The 21,909-nt window shown below is 45.7% G+C and overlaps 1 protein-coding gene across 1 annotated transcript; it reads left to right on the top strand.

The window, feature by feature from the left end:
• Window positions 1-287: 287 nt before the first annotated feature.
• Window positions 288-21,167, top strand: LOC119655456 (odorant receptor 33a-like). Its single transcript, XM_038061357.1, has 3 exons — window positions 288-1,135; window positions 1,227-1,587; window positions 21,059-21,167. The coding sequence occupies exons 1-3, from the start codon at window positions 366-368 to the stop codon at window positions 21,107-21,109; spliced, it is 1,182 nt and encodes a 393-aa protein (XP_037917285.1). The 5' UTR covers window positions 288-365; the 3' UTR covers window positions 21,110-21,167.
• Window positions 21,168-21,909: the final 742 nt, after the last annotated feature.

Raw genomic sequence — 21,909 nt, forward strand, 5'->3', positions numbered from 1 at the left:
CATGAGCGAAAAATACATGAAAGAATCAATAAAGGATCCAAGAGGTTAGCCTTGAAAATAAAACAATTCAGTGCAAAAATGTGACATTAAAAATGCAGATATGGAAAAATGGCAGAGGATGGGTATAACATTCAATTCTTACTTGTATCGACCGGTATCAGATATATGATATACGCTTGCCATGCTGTCAGCTCTATAACGAAAGAAACTGGTATTTATCCTGTCACTGGGCTCAAGGACTAGTTTAAAGCTGTTTCTGTAAAAATGGATATTGTGCGTCGAACAGTTCAGGTGAAGTATTTTCAGTGGACAACTGCTTACTAATAAAAAGCCGGAAGTGTAAAACCGCGTAGCGTAGAGTTGAAATGTCCTTAACAAACCCAAAGGTATTTTCAGTATCGAAAAATTCTTCGAAAAATGAAATTGAAAGCATCCGGGCCTTCGGAGTCATTTTCTTTACGTTGAGGTTCCAGGGAATGGCTCTAACCGAGGACTATCAGCTGCGGCATAAAATACACGTAATTGCAAATTATATTCTTATAAATATTATCTATTACTCCTCGTTCATCATCCAATTGTTTTACGTGAGCAATTTGAGGCAGTTGTTGGAAAACGTCCCTATGAACCTCTGTGTGACAGCCTGTTGTATCAAATTCTTCGTTATTCTGAGACTAAGACCCAGCCTCATCGAAATCAATAAACAACTCAAACGCTTGGATACTCGACCTATGACAGACAAACAGAAGGATCAACTGAGAGGGGTAATCAAGTTTTGCAGGATGATTTCACTGAGTGTAACCCTGTTTTACTTGGGGGTGAATTTAACTTATGCCCTTGCTTCGGCACTTTCACATGGCACGAAGCTTGGGTTTGAAACTTGGTTCCCCTACGACTATAAGAAGAATCCTTTTCGATTTTGGATTTCGTTGCTGATACAGACTGCGTTTCAGCAGCAATTGTCATTGGAACAGGTACCGAATGACTTCCTTGGGGCCTTGTATCTTAGTGTACTGGGCGCCCATCTGGAGATAATAATGGAACGATTTGCAGATATTCACTATGATCCAGAGAAAACGGAGGAGGAAAGTTTCCAAGACTTTATAAAGTGCATAGACGACCACCAGATCATAATTAAGTAAGTTGTAACCAAGGACATGTTTTCTTTCTGTTTTAAGGAGCATTGCATTAACCGAGTCCAATACATTTCTTTCTGCTTGTCCTGACAGCATTTTCGAAACGATACAGAATACCCTCTCTATTACAATTTTCATTCAATGCATCACATCCATTCTGGCATTTTCAACGGCTGGACTAATATACCTCAGATTCTCACCATCCTTCACTGAGACTGTAGCAGCGTTTGTATTTATGGTAGCGGAAGTAACAGAGATATTTCCATCTTGTTACTATTCGGACAAGTTTATGGAAAAAACGGATAGGATAGTCTTCATGCTATACTCGTCAAACTGGATGGACTTGTCACCAAGATTCCGGAAACATCTTATTATATTCATGCAGATGACGCAGAAGAAAAAAGTTATCTTGGCCGGAAAACAGATACCGATAACCTTGGCAACTTTCATGTCCGTAAGTAATGATATTTGTTTGAATCTAAATGTTATAATCAATTCCACAAAATTTCAAAAATTCAGACCTGTGGTGTTGAGTCAAGATCATAGACCTTATATGTCTCGACGGTTAAAACGGTTACATCCCCTGTCCCAAGAATGCCAATGTTGCCTTAATAATTCTTTCTTTCCCTTTGGGTGTGGTTCGTGAGTAGATATAAGCGTCCGCTCCGGGGACCCCATTGACGCTATGGTGCTTCGTTTAATGCTACAAACTACAAAGATCGTGACTGCCGTGGAAGAGACAAGGGGAGCAGAATCTACCAGGCTCAGATTTTCAGAGCCAGTCGGGAGTTTTCACATAGGATAGCAGCTCCTCCACTCAACCAAAAATATTTTTGAGGTCCCCAAATAATGATTGGGCTCTAGCTAGAGCAAAGAAAGTCCTCTCCTCCTGACGCTAACAACGCCAAACGCATTTCTGGCCCAAAGGGTTTCATAAAGGGACATTGTTGTAGGATGGCCACATCGTCTACCTACATGAAGAGAGTGGCTAAGATGTATGTTGGTCACCCCTTGAAAACCGACCTCTGCCTACTTCGGGAAGATAGAGACCTGTACAGAATCATCATCAACGGAGTAGTGCCTTAGTAATGGACTTCAGGCATCCCGGTTTTGCACCAAGGTCTTCTAAAAATCGTCTTCTTTTTCTACTATGGATATTGCCCTTGTAGATTTTGAGGGCTGGATCAGCCTCTTCCATACAGATTAAATGATCTACCGTAACGTGTTGAACCAGATTTTATCTACAAACGGACAGATTCTTCTTTGAATTCTTGTCTCAAACGCGGTCGAGAGTTTGCAATTCTTCTTGCTAAGAACCCAAGCTCCCGAGAAACACTTAAGAACTGGCGAGTTCATCATCCTGTACAATAAGAGCTCTGACAATCTCTGACTTTTCGAACGAAAGAGTTTTTGTGAGCTTACATAATCTCTGTTGACAGCCAACAATCATGCGGGGATTTCACCGACATAGGTAGCTTTTATCAGTTGTGTTTGATTCTAAATAGGACAAATTATCAACGGTCTTCAAGTTGTGGTCTCCTATTTTTACTGTTCTCATTTAACTAGTGCTATCTGATGTTGTTGCTTCTTTGGTTTGTGGTGCTGACGTTACCACCATATATTTTGTTTTGCCTTGATTAGTGTGCAGCTGAAGGTCACGCACCGCCTGCTCGATCTGGATGAAGGTAGACTATACATCTCGTATTGTCCTTCCCATGATGTCAATATCTTCAGCATAGGCCAGTGGGTTGAGTCGATCAGGGTGATGCCTCTTGCATTGACATATGCATCGCAAGCAAGCGGTGAGCGAACCGCGAATGATAGGTACACGTCGGGACACACTGGGAGTCCTCGGAGCCGTTGATAGCTTTCGGTCGATGTCGATGGGATAATGTGAGCCTAGCTCTGCCAAACGTCCACCAAGAGCCAGCTAAGCGTAGGTGTGAACTCAGGGAACTGGGGTGGGGTGCCTGTCTCCGAGAGTACACTCGTTCCTAGCTATTGCGGGCTGCTCCTTTGCACACGGTGCGCCGATGAAATTTCCATTGAGAATAATCTTAATACAAAAGAAAATCGGCGAAATATCAGGGAAGAAGGATGAGTTTACTGCCTTTGTGCGCAGCTCAAAAATGTGCGGTTCACCGCAGCGACAAGTGAAAGAGATAGTGTGGCCTGAAACACCCGATGTGACACCGAGACACTCAAAGAAAGGGGATGTCCCAACGCGCGACTGACGGTGCAGAAACGACAAATCCAATACCCTGCAGTGTCCCTACCCCGGAAAAAATCGCCAGTCGGGCACGAATTGAGTGGAAGTGCAGTTGACCATCCTAGCTAAAACCGAAAAGGAAAGGCTCATCAGGAAATGTGCAGCAGTGGTGAAGCGTACGCGATCGGCAACGTTCCTCCAGAGGAATGTCAGTAAAGGCGCCAAAAAGTTTGGACATCTCCTTCTACAGGCGAACGTGGAGAGCAGCATAAGACGCTCTTACCTACTGAGAATACTGCAAACGCAAAACGGAACGCAAGTAAACCCTAGTAAAAGGGAATGAGGAAAAAGGGCTGGCTGGCTGAAGGAGACTTTATAAAAGTACTTTCCAGAGCCCAGAAAAAGAAGGCAAAGAAGGATAAAAGAAAACTAACTGAAACCCACTTGTTCAAAGACAACGAGGCTACAAACCAAAAGTTAGTATCTGAAAAGACGAGGAAACGAAGAAGGACTAGACCGCCATCTCTGCTCATTAAGCCGACGGAAGGCAAAACATTTGCGAAAGTCCTTAGTGAAATCCCTTACAGGATGAAACCCAAAGATAACGGAGCAAAAGTGCCTTCCACACGGAAAACGAAGAGTGGCGGAGTCCTTGTTGAACTAGGCCCGAAGCGGACTACCAAGAGTACGCTCAGCGAAGCGGTTAGGGTTACTGGGGGAGTTTTTAGTCTAGAGCATATGAGCTCTCTAGAAATTCGAAATCTTGACTGTCCCACAGAAAAATACGAAATGGATGACATGCCGGAAATGCGGTCAGGTAGGTCACCAACCGAAAACTTGCAGCGAAAATTTCTTTCTCTGCAGGAATCATGGCGGCTCTGTTGAGAACGTTGCACACACTGCGGGTTCAGGAAGGGAAAGGGCTAAGACACGACTAGCTTGATCCGCATCATACAAATTAGCATGCACCGGGATGCTACCGCTCATCAGCTGGTAGCGCATATCGGAAGAGGAACCCGGCTTCACGGCATTTCAACTCTCAGGCGCCGCTGCCATCTGGGTTCGGAACGACGTTCGACTGCGTGTTTTTGCCCAAGACCGAGGACTTTATCTGCATTCGGTGTTTAAGAATAACGTTTTTTAGCGACGATTCGGGAGTTTCAACTCCGGCTTGATGGTCTAACGAACACCGCTTCGGGGACGAAGCGGCGAACCCTGATTGGCGGTCCTTGAACGGGGCACACTTCAGCCAAACTGTAAAGGGAAACAGATCCCTGGAAACGGTAGCGAGAACCAGCTTCGTAGTTTTAAATACCCTATCCACGCCGACGTTTCGGCACCCAGACTACGAAGGGATCATTCCTGGCATAACTTTTGCATCGGAATCTATGGCACCACCGGTGGACATGTGACGACCCCCAGAAGACTTCTGATCGCCAATACATCGCGTTAGAAGTGGTTGACGCTACTTGTCGGCGTGCACCAACCCGGCACTCCCTCTGCGTGTGGAATGCCGCAAGGGTCAAAATCGGAAAGTTCGTCAACGCTTTTGCAACAGGTACTCCAGGGTTGGTAGCAACAGCGTGTGAGGTTTCTATGCCCGGGAGGGGCCCCAGCGGTGGCAAGCCTTCTATGTACTGGTGGAATGCAGAATTTGCGGACCTAAGAAGGAAGTCCCATAAGCTCCGCCGTCAGGTATATCTTTTACACGCCCGCGAGGAGGTTATTGCGCATACCATAGGCAGAATAAAAAAGTCAGAATAGAAGCAAAGCTCGCGACTGGCAGAACCTAATCAACGGAGTGAATGCACACTAAGTACCGACCAGATAGACTGCATTATACTGGCATTATTCTCTAGATATCCCGTACTATTGACCGCCGTATTGACATCATCGCGTAAAGTGTCAAGGATTTCCTCCTTTTCACAATAAGAAAACTCAAGGAAGCGGTTCTCACAATGAAAAACAAAAAGACGCCAGGTCCTGATGGAATCCCAGCGAAAGTTTACAAATTGGTGTCTCGCGAAAGGCCAGACTTGCGGCTCGAAGCGAAGGAGGGCATTTTTGCTTTTCGCTGGAAGGTAGCGAGCCTCACGTTGATTGACAAGGAAAAAGGAGACCTGGAGCTGCTGTCTGCATACCGACCGCTGTGTATACTTGACATGAGCGGGAAAGTGCTCGAAAAGCTTATTAGGAGTAGACTCACTGAAACAATCCCCGCTGCCGGGGAATTATCCACAAGGTAATTCGGGTTCAGATCAGGGAGATCTCCGGTAGATGCCGCTATCGATGTCGTGGATGTGATTCATCAAGTCGAGGCACACAGCCGCCAATTTCGACGGATAATCCTCCTCATAATGCTTGATGTCAAAAATACCTTCAATTTCCTAAGATGGACAGAGATGCTCGGCACATTAGAAAACTCATTCCACCTGCCAAGCCAACACTTGCGGATATTGAGGGATCATCTGAAAGACTGCTTCCTGCTCTATGAGATGTTAGAGGGCAAGAGGAGGATGGTAATCACGTCGGGAGTAGCACAGAGATCATCCTAGGGTGGACCTCTGGAACGCTTCTTACGATAATCTGCTAAGACTTCACACGCCAGAAGAGCCGCGCCTGGTGGGGTGTGCAGACGACGTTGCGGCACTTGTTGAAAAGGCGCAGAGCAGACATATTGATGCGACGGGTAAGCAGATTGATGACTGTTCATAGCTTCAACCTTGCACTGAAAAAAACCAAAGTAGTCATCTTGACCACACAGAGAATCCAGACCTTGCATCCGATATCATTGGACGAGTTGACTATAGAGTCAAAACCAGCGGTTAAATGTCCGACTCGAAGATGAGCTTCTACGAGCAAATCAAACAGTGGCTGGAGTCTTGGCCATGAGTCGGCTAATGGCGAATTTTGGGGCCCCTGTATCTAACAGAAGATGTGTTCTTATAGGAGAAATGCAATCCGTTCTGCTCTATGGCGCGAAGGTTTGACCTGATGCCCTTGACAAGGAGGTCGTAAGCGCCTTGCTCAAGTGTAGAAATGGGGAGCTTTGCAAGTGGCGTCTGCTTATTGCACTGTCTCAGAATCGGCTATGATGGTGATCGCGAGTATTGCACCTCTTGCTAAGGAACATAGAGCTATATACTGCCGCAATAGCAAAGATTTAGGAGAGGTGGTTGCCCGTGAAGAACGTCAACGCACACTTACCGAGTTACAACTCTCTTAGCAAAATCAGGCAAATGGACTGCGCGGCTCATCGACAATTTAGACCCGTTGCTGGACCGCACGCATGGTGAGATTCATTACTTCTTTCCGCAAATTCTACATGGGCATTTTCTCCAGTTTTACCTGCGCAAGATTGGGAAGGCACGATCTCCTGATTGTGTGTTCTGTAATGAAGTGGCGAATAATGCCGAACACACCTTTTTCTCTTATGAAAGGTAGAACGGCTTCCATCAAGAGCTTTATGCAGACACAGGGAAACTCTTTCCACACAACATTGCCAGAGGGATGCTCAGGAGCGCTAACGGATAGAGTCGTGTTGCGCATTATGTTCATTGCATCTCCTGCAATGCTGTTACATCAGCGCTATATTGGGACAGGGTATCAGCTAGCTGCTAGGCAGCTCCATCTCTGTACAGGGAGCGCACGTTCCATGAGAAAATGCGCAAATCGCATGAGAAAAACGATAAAGGAATACGTTACCGGGTTCGTCTTTGTAAAACCCATCCAGACCGAGGCTCCTGTTGTGGCTTCGTAACAAATTGTTTTCCGTGTAAGGTTGTCAGCCCTACCCATCCCCAACCTGGAGGGCCAGTTGGTACAATATGTTCCGTTCTTTGGCGCAGGAAACTCGCCTTCATCCTTCTCCGTTTTCAGCTTTTCGTTAAGAAAGAGCACCCAGCGGTCACCACGTGGAGGTGGAGATAGAGTTTGATAGTAGAGCTGTCGGTGTTGGTTCAGCAAGCGTTTCCCAGGTTTTATACTCCATCGTGGGTACCAATCCACGTTTCGCCCTGGGACCAATACTACCCTTTGACCACCAAAAATGCTGTCCCAAAGTGGGACTGATGAATAGTTTAATTGTTTGGAAGTACGTTTGTCCTCATTTAAGTTTTATGAATAACTCCACCTCCACGTGGTGACCGCTGGGAGCTCTTTCTTGACGAAAAGCTGCAGACGGAGAAGGATGAAGGCGAGTCTCCCGTGCCTAAAACCGGGACAAATTGTACCAACTGGTCCTCCAGGTTGGGGGTTGGGTAGGGCTGACAACCCTACCCGGAAAACAACTTGTTACGAAGCCTCAACAGGAGCCTCGGACAGGACATATTTTAAAACGACGGACCCGGCAACGACAACGGAACAACGATTTGCGCATTTTCTCATGGAACGTGCGCTCCCTATACATAGAACAAGCTGATGAGCAGCTAGCCGATACCCTGTCCCAATATAGGGCTGATATAACAGCGTTGCAAGAGATGCGATGGACAGGGACCGGTTTCCTGGAGAAGAGCCACTACACCATATATTATAGCAGTCATCCAGTAAACCATGTGCTCGGATTAGGTTTCTTAGTCAGCCAAAAAATGAAACCTGCTGTTATCGGCTTTGAAAACATAAGCGAACGGCTATGCACTCTGCGCCTGCGAGGCAAGTTTAGAAATATAAGCCTCATAAACGTTCACGCCCCTACAGAGGAGACTGCAGAATCAGAAAAGGATACCTTCTACGAGGCAGTAGAACGAACCCTCGAACCCTGTCCCCGCTATGATATCAAAATCATACTTGGGGATTTCAACAGCCAAGTAGGGACGGAGCCCGTATTCAGGCGATACATTGGCTCCCATAGCTTACACGAAAAAACAAATGATAACGGATTGCGGATTATTCAATTAGCAGGGTCACACGAAATGGTTGTTGGAAGTACCTGGTTTGCGCGGAAAGCGGTCCACAAACATACGTGGGCCTCTCCAGACGGGACCACTTTCAACCAAATTGACCACGTGTTGATCGAACGCCGCCACCTCTCTCCCTTGATGAATGTCAGAACATATAAGGGGGCCAATATAGACTCGGATCACTATCTCGTTGGCATGGTGCTCCGAGCCCGAATAACAATACCACCTAGAATCCCCTCTGACAATCAGGTGAGAGTGAACACTGAAGCCATCCACAACACAACCCTCCGCGACACCTATAAGAGGGAAATGGATGCTGCAATAACCGCAGTCAACAGAGGACCTGGAGATGAAGCATCAACAAATGATCTTCACAATCACCTGAAGAACGTTATCATGGATACGGCCACAAACATACTTGGCCCCAGTCGCAAAAGGAGTCGGAACGGCTGGTTTGACGATGAATGTAAGCTAGCAACGGAACGGAAAATGCTGCATACCGAGTAATGTTGCATTCTCAAAGAACGCGGGCACGCGCAGAGACTTATCACGAACTCCGTCGAGCGGAGAAGCGGCTTCACAGACGGAAAAAGGAAGCCTGGGAGAACCAACAGGTCTGTGATCTAGAAAAGTGCAGGGAGAAACCGCACCAGGCGCGGAAGTTTTACCAACAAGTCAGCAGGATAAAGCCTTATACACCTCGATGCTCATCCTCTCGAGACAAAGAGGGAAATCTGATTTCCAACAGAATGGGCATATTGGAGCGATGGGTTGAGTACTTTGATGAGCTACTGAACAACCAGAACAACGGCGAGTTGGAGGTCCCGCCAACTGAAGACGACGGACAAATGCTGCCACCACCAAGTTTAGGAGAAACAGTCCGTGCAATTCATCGGCTCAAAAATCATAAGTCGCCAGGAGCCGATGCAATTACAGCCGAATTCGTTAAATATGGAGGCGACCAGTTACACCAAGTGGTTCATCAACTTGTGCTCAAGGTATGGGACAGCGAATCAATGCCTGACGATTGGCAACGAGGCATTATCTGTCTCATACATAAAAAGGGAGATATCACACAGTGCAGCAATTATAGAGGTATCACGTTGCTGAGAACCATCTATAAGATATTCTCCACTATCTTGCTAGGCGGGATAGCCCCATACGCCCAGAACATCATTGGCCCATACCAAAGAGGCTTCACTCCAGGCAAATCAGCAACAGATCAGATTTTATCTCTGCGGCAAGCGATGGAAAAACTGTTGGAATATGGACAACAGTTGCACCATCTATTCATCGACTTTAAAGCCGCTTAAACTGTACACGGCCATGAGAGAATTCGGTATCCCGACGAAATTAATAAGACTGACTAGGCTAACCCTGACCAATGTGCGAGGCCAGATAAAAGCAGAAGGATCACTCTCAAGACCATTCGACATCAACAACGGTCTACGACAAGGGGGTGCGCTATCATGCGTCCTCTTTAACCTGGCCCTCGAGAAAGTGATTCGTGATGCTGAGGTAAATGCAAGAGGTACGATCCTCTTCAAGTCCACCCAACTACTGGCCTATGCTGACGATATCGACATCATGGGAAGAACCACCCGAGACTTACAAACTGCCTTCATCCAGGTCGAGCAGGCGGCTATTGGCGCGAGATCTTGGGCTGCACATCAATGAAGGCAAGACAAAATATATGGCGGCAACGTCAGCACCGAAGACGAATCAACCAACAACATCAAACCGCACTGGTCAAACACGAAGAAAAATAAGGATAGGAGAATACAACTTTGAGACCGTTGACAATTTCTCCTATCTAGGGTCGAAAATCACAACCGATAACAACTACGATGATGAAATCCGCGCACGGTTGTTGTCAGCCAACAGAGCCTATTTCAGCTTACAAAGACTGTTCCGCTCGAAACGTCTCACCATAGGGTCAAAGCTCTTACTGTACAAGACTATGATCTTGCCAGTCCTCATGTATACCTCGGAAACTTGGGTTCTTAGCAAGAAAAATTGCGAACTCTTGGCCACGTTCGAGAGAAGAATCCTCAGAAGAATTTTTGGCCCCCTACATGAGGATGGAAGATTCCGTAGCCTACACAATAACGAAATCTATGAGCGATACCATGACCGTCCGGTTGTGGATTTAATCCGGCTCAATAGGTTACGGTGGGCGGGTCACTTAATCCGTATGGATGAGGATGATCCCACCCGGAAAGTCCTCTGGGGCAATATCTATGGTAGGAAAACAAGACGAGGCAGACCCGGCCTAAGATGGAGCGATGGCGTAGGTCAGGACGCCAGACAGCTTTTAGGGATATCGAATTGGTGGACTTCGGCGCAAAACCGGGATGTCTGGAGTTCCTTATTAAGGCAGGCCTAGCCGGATACCGGTTGTTGCGCCGTTGATGATGATGATGAATAACTCAGGAGGAAAAAAAATCAAAACAATCAACAATTATGAGGATCAGAGAAGCTATCCTTGGAAATAAAACAGGTGGCTTTATGCCACATTAAATATGTAGAATTGTGACCTTCGTCCTTGCAAAAATGAATGAGGATGAGTACTTGTATAACATTCAAAGGCATATCGCAATGTTCATATGTTGTTGTACGTAAGGTCATCATAAATATATATTTCCCTTACTGTCAATTCTGCGACGAAAAAGAAAACAGGTATTTATCCTGTCACCATGTTAAAGTGTTAGTGCTGAGTTGTTGCCTCGAACAGGCCAGGTGAATCCTTTTTAGTTCAGTCTTAGAAAAAAGTGGAAAGAGAGAAAAGGTCAGCTGAAAGTCGAAAAGTCTTCGAGGAAATTCAAAGATGTTATTCGGTTCGAAGGATTCATCAGAAAACAAAATTGAAACTGTCCGCGCTTTCGAATTCATTTACTTTACGTTGAAGTTGCAAGGAATGGTTATAACCGAGGACTATCGCCTGCGACACAAAATTCACCTTGTTACCAGTTATATTCTCACCAATATTTGCTACTATTCCTCGTTCATCATCGAATTGTTTTACGTGAATAATTTATGACAGTTACTGGAGAATGTCCCCATGAACATTTGTCTCATTGCCTGCACCATCAAATTCTTCGTTATTTTAAGATTGAGACCCAGCCTCATCGAAATCAATAAACAGCTGAAACGCCTGGACAATCGTCCTATGACGGACAAGCAGAAGGATAAATTGAGAAGGGTAATCAACTTCTGCAGGTTAATTTCACTGGGTGTTATCCTATTCTATTTGGGGGTGAATTTAACGTATGCTCTTGCTGGGGCGCTTTCCAATGGCACCAAACTAGGATTCGATTCCTGGTTTCCTTACGATTGGAAGAAAAACGCTTTTCGATTTTGGATTACGTTGTTCATACAGACCATGTTCCAACTGATATTGTCAGTGCAAAATGTAGCAAATGACTTCACCGGTGCCTTGTATCTTTGTCTATTGAGCGCCCATCTTCAGATAATCATGGAACGATTTGCAAATATTCACCATGATCCAGAAAAAACGGAGGAAGAAAGTTTTCAAGACTTTGTAGATTGTTTAGAGGATCACCGGATTATAATGGAGTAAGTAGAGTTTAACAAAGATACTTTCTCTGTTTTCACTGCATTGTACTGTATTTGTCTTTACAGTATCTTCAAAATAATAGAGAATACCATCTCTTTTACAATTTTCTTTCAATTCATCGCATCCATCATTGTATTTTCAACCTCGGGTCTGATATATCTTAGATTTTCCCCGTCGCTGACAGAAACTGCTGCAATATTTGTATTTATGATTGCGGAAATTACAGAAATCTATCCATCTTGTTACTATTCAAATAAGTTTATGGAAAAAACGGATCAGATGGTGTTCATGCTTTACTCATCAAACTGGATGGACTTGTCACCAAGATTCCGAAAACATCTTATTATATTTATGCAGATGACTCAGGAGAAGAAAATTATATTGGCTGGAAAACAAATACCGATAACTTTGGCTACTTTCATGACTGTAAGTAGAATTCATCATCAGATCTGCTTTAGGCTCATTAATGGCTTAATAGATAAGAGGTGAACTTGCGCCAACATCCTCTAAGGATACTTCGTGCTTTGTTCCTTACAAATTGTAGCACCTTTTGTAGAGCAGCTAGTAACATACAAGCAGATGTTTGCGTTATTAATCGACTAGACCGTGTCATTGTTAGCACCTTCATATGACATCCAAGTTTGTCCAGAGATTCGTATACCGCAACTGGTACGCAAGTGGGCATATTCATATTCTTCGTCACTTTAGGTGCATATAAGGAAACCTTTGCCTATTCAATATATGAAGTTAAAGAAGGTTGGTCGATACGAAATAGTTCCCTCGATTCCAGTCGACTTAAGGCACCAGATACCAACCCACTACTATTGCTGGAGAGATCGCCGTCACATATTTGCGGATTATGCAGCATTAACCAAGGGTAGGGTAGGGTAGGTATCAGTGGCCGCTTCGGGGAGTCCAATTAGCCCTGCACTGCGCCGTTTTAATGCCACAGTAGGGAGGTAAAGTCTAGCCGGCTCGGATCTTCAGAGCCAGCCCGTAGTATTCACGAAGCAAAGTGGCTCTCCCACCCAGCAGCTAGAAATCTCTCCGAGGTCCCTCAAGAATGGTTTACCCAGTGTCCGTAGCCTGACTCTAGCTAGAGCTGGGCAATCGGAGAGAAATTGCATGAGAGTTTCTCTTCCTTCTCCGCAGCTTCCGCAATGCGAATTTTAGGGTGTGCCGAGCCTGGCGGCATGGTCCCTTATGGGCCAGTGCCCCATGCAGACCGCCGTAATCTTAAATGGATTTGCACGCGTCGGGTACAGGAGCTCTCGTGATCGGGCTATCTTATAATCGAGTCAAATTCTCCTTGACTTGGCACAGGTGGCTCGCGACTACTAGGTAGTGCGAGTAAATTCGGCCTCGATAGCCACCAGCGAAACACCGACTGTATTTACCGAAGGGCTTCCAAGAACAGAGCCTCGCCTGGCCAATCCGTCAGTCCGCTCATTCCACTCTATGTTTCTATGCCCGGGAACCCAGAGGAGCTTGAGGTGCTCACCAAACTGGAAGATGTCGTCGCTGAGTACAAAGCCTTAATGGCCGCTTGGCTGTCAGTCAGAGTGCTATGTTACGCTTGGGGCTCGAATTTCTCCACCCATATATAGACTTCTAATATCCCCAGTACTTCCGCTTGGAATACATTGGCGTAACCTGGGAGACCATTCGACTCGGATACACTGTGTGTATTCGAGAAAACCCCCATACCGGTAAAGAATACTGAGTCATAACCTTGCAACTCGCCGGCGGTCTTCCAATTTGCCTTGGTTGGAAAGTCCACAGCAAAATTTCTCGTGAAGTTCAGCTTACGTGTGGGATCGCCCGTTGGGGATGCCCAGATTTCCCGAGGTACTTCGTCGGTTGCTGCCGCCGTAAAACTTCGCTCCCAAGCATCCGAACTCACGTAGTCTGACGGCACTTCACGCTGCAGCGTATTTAATGTGGAGGTCTTGGGGATGGAGATGCAGGAGTACATGGAGAGCATCTGCCAGGCAGGACTGCAGATCCACAGTAGCACCTGCACACGCGGTTTGTTGCATCCTATTAAGCTTCATCCTTTTTCTTTTTTTCTCTCAAAGCCTGCCACCAAACAATGAAGCCGCACGTTAGGATCGGACACACAACAGCGGTGTACATCCAAAGAACCATCCTCGGCCGGAGACCCCATTTCTTTGCAGGCATAGAAGGCTGTAGAAGCCTTTTTATCCCTCAGTTCTATGTAAAATCTCCAATTTAGCTTTGGGTCCAAGATTACACCCAGATACTTTACATTAGAGGAAAGAACCAATCTTTGTTTATCCAGCTGTGGTAGCAGAAGCAGGTATCCTTGGCTTGGTGGTGAATAGCATTAGTTCCGTTTTGGTTGGGTTTATGATGAGTCCGCATCTCGCGACCCACAGGCATACCTTCCGTAACGCTCAGCTGGGGTGGCGGCAAACCCTCCAAACAAGGTTCTTATTCAAAGTCCTCCTCGCTGGCGGGAAAGTGCGTTTGAACCAGCAGCTCCAAAGTCTCGCTAGAAGATTCCGTCCAGGAGCCTTCTGACTTTTTAAGAAAGGATGGGCTCGTATGTTGCTTGAACAGAATCTTACTGAGCCTCGCGGATTCACTGGTGCTTTCAATGTTCTGACAATAGTCCAACCAAGATCGCCTTTTGGGGGTCCTGATGGCGACTTGTTCTTCTTCAGGCAATCCTTGTATGGCTGCCAATATTTTTGCCTGTAGCAGATGTTGAAGATTTCTCTGGTCAGCTTCCTGAGGCTGAAGAGATCTTCATTCCACCACGGCGGTAGTGTCTTTTTGCTGTACTTAGTAGGGCACGAGACTTTAAAGGCGGTATCGAATACCTTTTCCAGAGCTCCGACCTTTGACTCCAGTTCGTCTGTCGTGCCAATCTTACTATAATAATTTGGCACCGGATCATTTGTTTTAAATTACTTGACCAAACTTTCTCCAGTCGATCCTCCTGAGGTCTCTGAAGGATTTGGAGGGCCCGAGCAGGGGGAATAGAAGGTTGGTTTACTGCCCCTATTACACGCCGATAGGTTTGAAGTAATAATAAAATCACAGATTGATTCACCTCTACCGTTTTTTCCGAGCTGTCCCAAAGCGTATGCCTCGCATTGCTGTCTCGGCCTGGCTTTCTTTGTTGTTATGGTGTTCGTCAAATGTTGTAGTTCTTCCGGCGGAGCTAATCGGTCAAGAGCCATGTGAGCCGAGGAAATATACACGTTCTCTGCCCCCGCCTGATCCAGCTTGACCACGGCTAAATCATTGGAACTCAGGTCCGGACACAGGAAAACCTGTGCTGCGGAATAAATTAAAATATTTGCTTCGGAGCCCTTTGAACGGTCGGTCCGACTCAGGGCTCCTGTACTAGTGCGATTTCGATGTCAGATTAGCAGATTAGCCGAGGCGCACTTCGGGTGCTGCAGATTTATCTGTGTTTCCCTCAATATGATATGCTTGCGTGGGGTGTTCGTCAGTCCCCATCCTACCTTTGCATTTCTGACTCAGAACCGCACTTTATAGTCGATCTTTTTCAGTCCCCCCAGGCACTCTTCGTTGATACGGAGTAGAAAAGGTTGACTGGTTGTCTGGGGTTCCTCCTCCTTGATAACAACCCAGTCGTCCATGAGAATCCTGAGGTTTTGGAGGCGCAGGAATCGAGCGAGCTTGTCCTTACCCATGCCGATCTTCGGCAACCAGATGCGAGCGACCGGTCTCCTGGGAATCTCGTCGTAAGGGATGACATTGAGCTTTACGATCTCCCAGGTCTCGTTGATCTTAGAGACGCAGGAACCAAGAAAGTCCCTAGAGAATTGGTCTTCGTAAGCTATAACGTGGAATCCACGGACCATTTGAGGGGAATCAAAGCAATGGAAGAGTCACATGTATTTGCCTTCGGTGTCCAGGAGATGCTCAAAGACCATCTACAACAGCCTGGCCTCAACACTGGTCCACATCTCCGGTGCTGGTTTACCGCTTGCAAAATTACCATCTGCCAGCGCCACACGTAAGTGGCTCTTGGCCACGTCACTGAAGGGTTTCACAGTTCGTGGCCCGCCGGCTGACTGTTGCTGCGCAATTTTCTTCGGATGTTGCTTAGCGTCTCAGCTCTTGCCCACTCTGCTCCGCTTGCGATCATGCTTGACCTCGCCTTGAGATTCATTGCGCTTCAGAGCGCTGGGCTGCCTTCTGCTCGTCTGCCAGGCGTTTGCTATTGTATTTCTCAACAGTTGCCTGGTATTTAGCGAGGTCATTTCCATCCCGCTCGTCGACAGTACCGGTCTCCTTATTCTAAGCAATCTTACTAGGAATAAGCATAGCTTTCTGGTACTGGTTCTTGAGCAGGACACCAGTGGACCTTCTTAGTCGATACATCCAGATTGACGGCAATGGATTCCAGGCTGGAAGCCACTAGTCCGTCTGCCGCCTCGCGTCGGGGGGTCCCTGCGGTTGGTTTCAGCACAGTGGTGCTACGGCTGGCATCGAGTGTACTGCTGTCGATGATGCACCTGGCATCACCCCCTCTTTTTCTATCGTCGGTTCATTCGTTTTTGAAATTGAGTCCATGTGTTGGTCCCACGAGTAGTCCGACAAGAATGTCCACCCTGACTGGCCCGGCCACCAGGGTAAGGGTCTTATTTGAAACTTAAGGTACCCAAGGTATTCAGAGTTCACGTACTAGAGACTAAACTCCCCATTGGTCACGCAGCCTACGGCGTATTCTGTTCCACCTTAGCTTGGGGTCCTATAAGCACCTTCTCCAGTGCAGGGAAGACGATCTCCGGGCTGTTACTTCGGTCCATCCTTCCGCCAGATCTACTTGCCTCTTCCTCGTCAGTTGGATGAGCCTACTCCCAGTCTGCCCTACACACTCTTGACCCATCCGAAGACGGTTTCCAGCGGCCACCACGAGGAGGTCGTGTGAGGACTTGCCGAATTATGCAACTTTAACCTGAAGCATAATCAGACCAGATCGCCAATATTAACCAAACTTCGTCATGTCATTTACATGGCGCGCCATCCTCAAACTCAGATAAAAAAGTGCTGAAATTAAAAAGAGAGAAAAATCAAGCATAGTAAATATCGAGGAAAACGCTTTCTGGCAACTACTTGACAAAGCGATCTATAACTATGTGTTGTCGATGTTGATGATACACAAGCCCAGTAAGCGGTTCAGAAAGCATGGTGCCTGGCTTTGGAATGACGATGTCCAAATGAGATCCATGTGGAGAAGCGACCCTATCATAATAATAATAAAACGCTGGGAAGATTTATAAGAATACCAATCGTGTATCAAAGAAAGCCATCGCCGTTCTCCTAGACACTCGTAATTGCGGGAGAGGTTTGTATCAATTTGTCAAAAGATGTCACCAATGCACACAGCATTCGATGGTGTCAATGAAAAAAATGGCGACGAAAGAATGGCTCCATTATTCCCCGTCAACACCATATAAAATTAAAGAGGCAATCAAATGAATGACAATGAGGAAAGACCTAACGACATCGTATCTGAGCTCTGGAAAAGGAACAACTGGGACCCAACACCCCTTCTCATTGAGCTCTTTACCCGCCTTATTGAAGAGTGGGCAAGAAGGCACAAACGTTCGATTATGGAAGAAAAAAGACTGTCCAATAAAATTCCTAAATTGCCTTACCTCTTTGCATTGACTTTCTGGATCTGGAGAAAGCGTTTGACAGTGCACCGTGCACCCTCATGTGGTATTCATTGCAATAATCCCAAGTTCTAGACGAACTCGTTCGCTTGGTTAAATTTGGTTAAAAGTTCGAAGTGTGGCAAACATATCAAAACCAGTCCATATATATATATACTTTGATAGAGAATGAATTAATTAGGAATGAAATAATTAACAATGAATTAAAAATTGGGCTGAGCTTTCTGGCATGCATTAGCTTGCAAATAATCATGGAAACTGGCTGCCAAAATATGAACATTCCGGATTCATTGCCGTCTAACTCCATCCTGTGCGATCATTACGCAAATTGCACTCACCCCCAGCTGAAACCAAAAGGGTTTCATCGAGGAACCAGATGAATGGCTTCTTCAGGCCGACTGCCGTAAGTCAAAATGAACGCGACGCGCACCTCTCTTCCTGGCTATATTTTCCTCCAGGGAGAAAGGCTTTAGCCGGGCTAGAGAGACCCTTTTAAGCACATCTCCAATATCGAAGCTGAAATGACTTTCGTAAGGTTCCTGGAACAGTCTCCGGGAGGCGTCCATTCTAATTAAGACGTGTCTGCAGGAGTCGAGATCCCCAAGCACATCGACCACGTTTTTCGCGTAATTGATGGGTGGTGGCAGCTTCAGATTCCACACTGTGCCCTTAAGCAGACGCAACAACCCAGGTGTGTTGAGGTTTGGCTTATATTTAATATAGGGTCGGTGCGAAGTCCCAAGTTCTCCCCGTATATTAGCTTCATGGGGTCTGCAACGAATTTCTCGTTATTGATGGTCCAGAATAGGACCAGTGGTACAACTTAAATGATGACGAAGGGTCACCTTTTTCTCTTATAGTAACTTCCAGCGTCCTATTTTGCGGTAAGTAACCGATTCCTTGTCCTGCTATCTGTTTGGTAGTTTGGTAGATCGAGGGCGGCGTGAAATACTTTCTCCAGGAAATCAGTCGGAATAAATGGCGTTGATCCCTTAGGCAACTCCCGAAATGACGATTTGCAGTTGGTCCTGAGACTTTGAAGAACTGCGTCTTCCTTCTGGGCCATCACGTTTGCCGGGAAATCGATGGTGATGGGGCTCTTGATCTCTACGATACATGACTTTGAACTACAGGAACTTTATCACATACTTTGACTGAGCCCAAGGTCGATAAAATACGGCAGTTTGCGATAGGGAGCGCAAATTCGTAGATGAGCTGAATAGAATATCCGCGTCGAATCGCCTGAGCATGAAAGCAGGATCTTCATTCTCCATTGTGCTGCCCAACTGCGAACTTCTGCGGTGGTAAAGGATGTACGTTACAAAAGACAGCGGCTCCAGTAGCGTTGTGTGGTGCTGAACATCATGCATTTGCCGCAAACATTCAGTAGTATCAGCAGGTCCTGATTCTTGTCGAGGCTGTTGACGACCTACTGCCTGATCGCCTTTTTCGCAAGGCGCATCAATTTCGTGATCTAATCCTACTTTCCGAACAAAAGGCATGGTAGGAACGGTTACTTGGTTGCAGTTCGGCCACCTGGTGCCCCGCTACACCTTGCAACCACGATCGTACGGAATCGTATGGAGTTTATTGACCTGCTAATATAGTTTCCCCCCTTGGAGGACCAAACTGAGAGAAAATTTCCGCTCCGCCCGACAGACTCGCCGACCTAAAATGATTCTTTAATTATCGTCAGATTTTTTTTACCAAATTGTGAGGTCTCTAAAGTTAAAGCTTTTAAAGTCCCAACACCACATCATTTAAATTACTGAAACCTGGCTGAGTGAGAGTACTTTAGATTTAGGTTACTCTGTCTCTCGTTGCGACTGAGACTGCCCTGCACTTTGTAAATCAACCAGTGGAAGCCCCCTTATAGCTGTCAAGTCTCCTTTCCGTGGTGTATCCATCGTTTCCTCTTCCTCCTATGATTCGTTCACAGCATGAGTCATTCCAAGCGCCCTTCTCATATCTGGACTGTGCTGCAGTTGGCGAGTCAACCGCTGGAAATCTCCAGATAGCTGTGAAACCTCCTTTCCATGCTATATCCACGTTTTCCTCCCCCTCCCCTTACAATTCTATCACAGAAAGAGTCATTCTCCCGCGCGCATATCTCTTTATCATATTTTTTGTTTATTTTTCATGCCTTAGTTTCCCTCTCCCTGTACAAAGCTTTTTTTCGACAGATTATCAGAGGTACTAACCGTATTTTTCTCTCTCCTGCTTTCCTCCTCTGCGTCGAATTTAATTTTTTTATGCTCTGTTAATACTTTTTGTCTTTCATCCCTTCTCAATAACTCCTCCCAGCCTTTCGTTCTTTTTCCCATTTTCGTGAATATATGTACCGCCCGGCGGATTTCGAAACCTTGAAATCAACTCTGGTAACAATCACCCAGGCTCTTCTCCTCCCTACGTGCGCGTGCGACCAAGTATTCAACACCTCAGTCACCATTCTATGAGATATCCTTCTTTGTTACGTCCACTTCATCCTAAGACACTGTGTTCTTACGTAATCTGGTTCATCACTCAAGTCCACACAAAAGTTCATCAAAAACTTACTGCCAACATGCTGACTTCGTTTTTTCAAAATTCTGGACACCTTGGTCAAATTTCTAATAGCTTAGAAACTAATAGCTAGCCGGTGTTAGGGGTCACTGGAACGGAGACACTTCAAGCAATTATGATCTTACGACTCCCCCCTCCTTTAATCATATTTCTGCAACTCCCTTGATAGAAGCATCCTCGAGTACTTGAGTGCTTCATAATCTGGTCACCCTCCTGTCACTGTGATTACCTTGCCTTGCACAAAGTAGCCGTAGCCTTCATAATGACGAAGTCTATCAGCGATACCATGACCATCTAGCTGCGGATAAAATCCGACTCAATAGGTTGCGTTGGGCGGGTCATAATCCACGGTCCAGCCAGAAAAGTCTATAAGGGCAATATCTATGGTAGAAAAAGAAGACGAGCCGGACACTGGTTGAGATGGAGCGATGGCGTAGGCCAGGACGCCAGGCAGCTTTTAGGGATATCGAATTGGTGAACCTCGGCGCAAAACGGGGATGTCTTGAGTTCCTTATGAAGGCTGGCCTAGATCGGAAACCGAGTTCGCGCCGTTGATGATGATGAACAAGGTGAAACCGAAAATTCACCCCTTCCCCCTTCTTCAAAAAAAAACCTTTTCCGTCAGGACTACCCCTCCCGCCTCAACTATCTTAACCGCCCCTTCCTACAACATGTAGAACCTATAGCAATTAATGTTCTTTATTCCGACTTTCAATGGGTCTGATGGGCTTCCCTGCCTCTAAGGACGTAACTTACCCTTCACAGAGCTCGAATCTACTTTCATTCCCCCCAACACCAAATAAAAGAAGTCTATAATGAATGTGACTTTAAGAGAGAGAAAGCTTTGCCTTCTTGAAATATTGAATGAAGGACATACACTAAACTTACGGATACTATATATACTATATATAGTTTCTGTATATAGTTTTGATTAATGGCATCATAAATCAGATAAATATCTCTCTTATATATATATATATTCTTTTATTATTACACAGGTAATGAAAGCTATGTACACAGTACTAATGATTATGAAGCCATCAGAGTAACGCGTAATAAAAGTATCTATTACAGAAACAATGAGATTCAAGTTGGTTCTATGTCAAATAAAATCACAATTTAAAGAGAAAATATCTAGTAATAAGTGATGCCCTATTTTTTGATCATTCACTCAAAAAATTTGTATATTTCAAAGAATAAAAAATTTGTAATGACAACTAACATAAAAGATTTTTGATTCCATGCATATAGGCGAAGTGTGTTCTCAAAATAAGGGTAATTTTAAGAGTTCACGGTACCAAACTGAGTTCAGTCTACAGGAGGACAGCCCTAAGGATATGCTCTGCCTTCAGGACTGTCTCAGATGATGCAGCATTCGTCATCTCTGAAATGATGCCGATTCACATCTTGGCAGATGAGATGGCGAACATATACAATGCGAAGCCAACCTCTTCCTCATCGCGGACAAAGAAGACTGAGAGAGAGAGAGATCCATAAATAGATGGCAAGAGCGGTAGGAACGGTTAGGAAAGGGTCGGTGGACTCACAGGCTCATTTCTGCTATCAAAGAGTGGTTGGAGAGATGAAACGGCGAGATTAATTATAATCTCACCCAGTTTCTCACGGTACATGGAGGATATCTCCAATACTTTCACAGGTTTAAATTGGAGACCTCACCCGATTGTCCAAATTGCGATGGAGTCCTAGAGGACCCAGAGCATGTATTCTTTCACCGTTTGAGATTTGTGGAAGAAAGGAGGAATCTAGAGAAGGTGCTGGTACCAGAAAATCTGGTGCCAAAAATGCTAGCACATCAAGTGAATTGGGATGCGGTCAACTCCATGATCGC

Source organism: Hermetia illucens, chromosome 4 (genome assembly GCF_905115235.1).
Source record: "Hermetia illucens chromosome 4, iHerIll2.2.curated.20191125, whole genome shotgun sequence".
In the NCBI taxonomy this organism is placed as follows: Eukaryota; Metazoa; Arthropoda; class Insecta; order Diptera; family Stratiomyidae; genus Hermetia; species Hermetia illucens.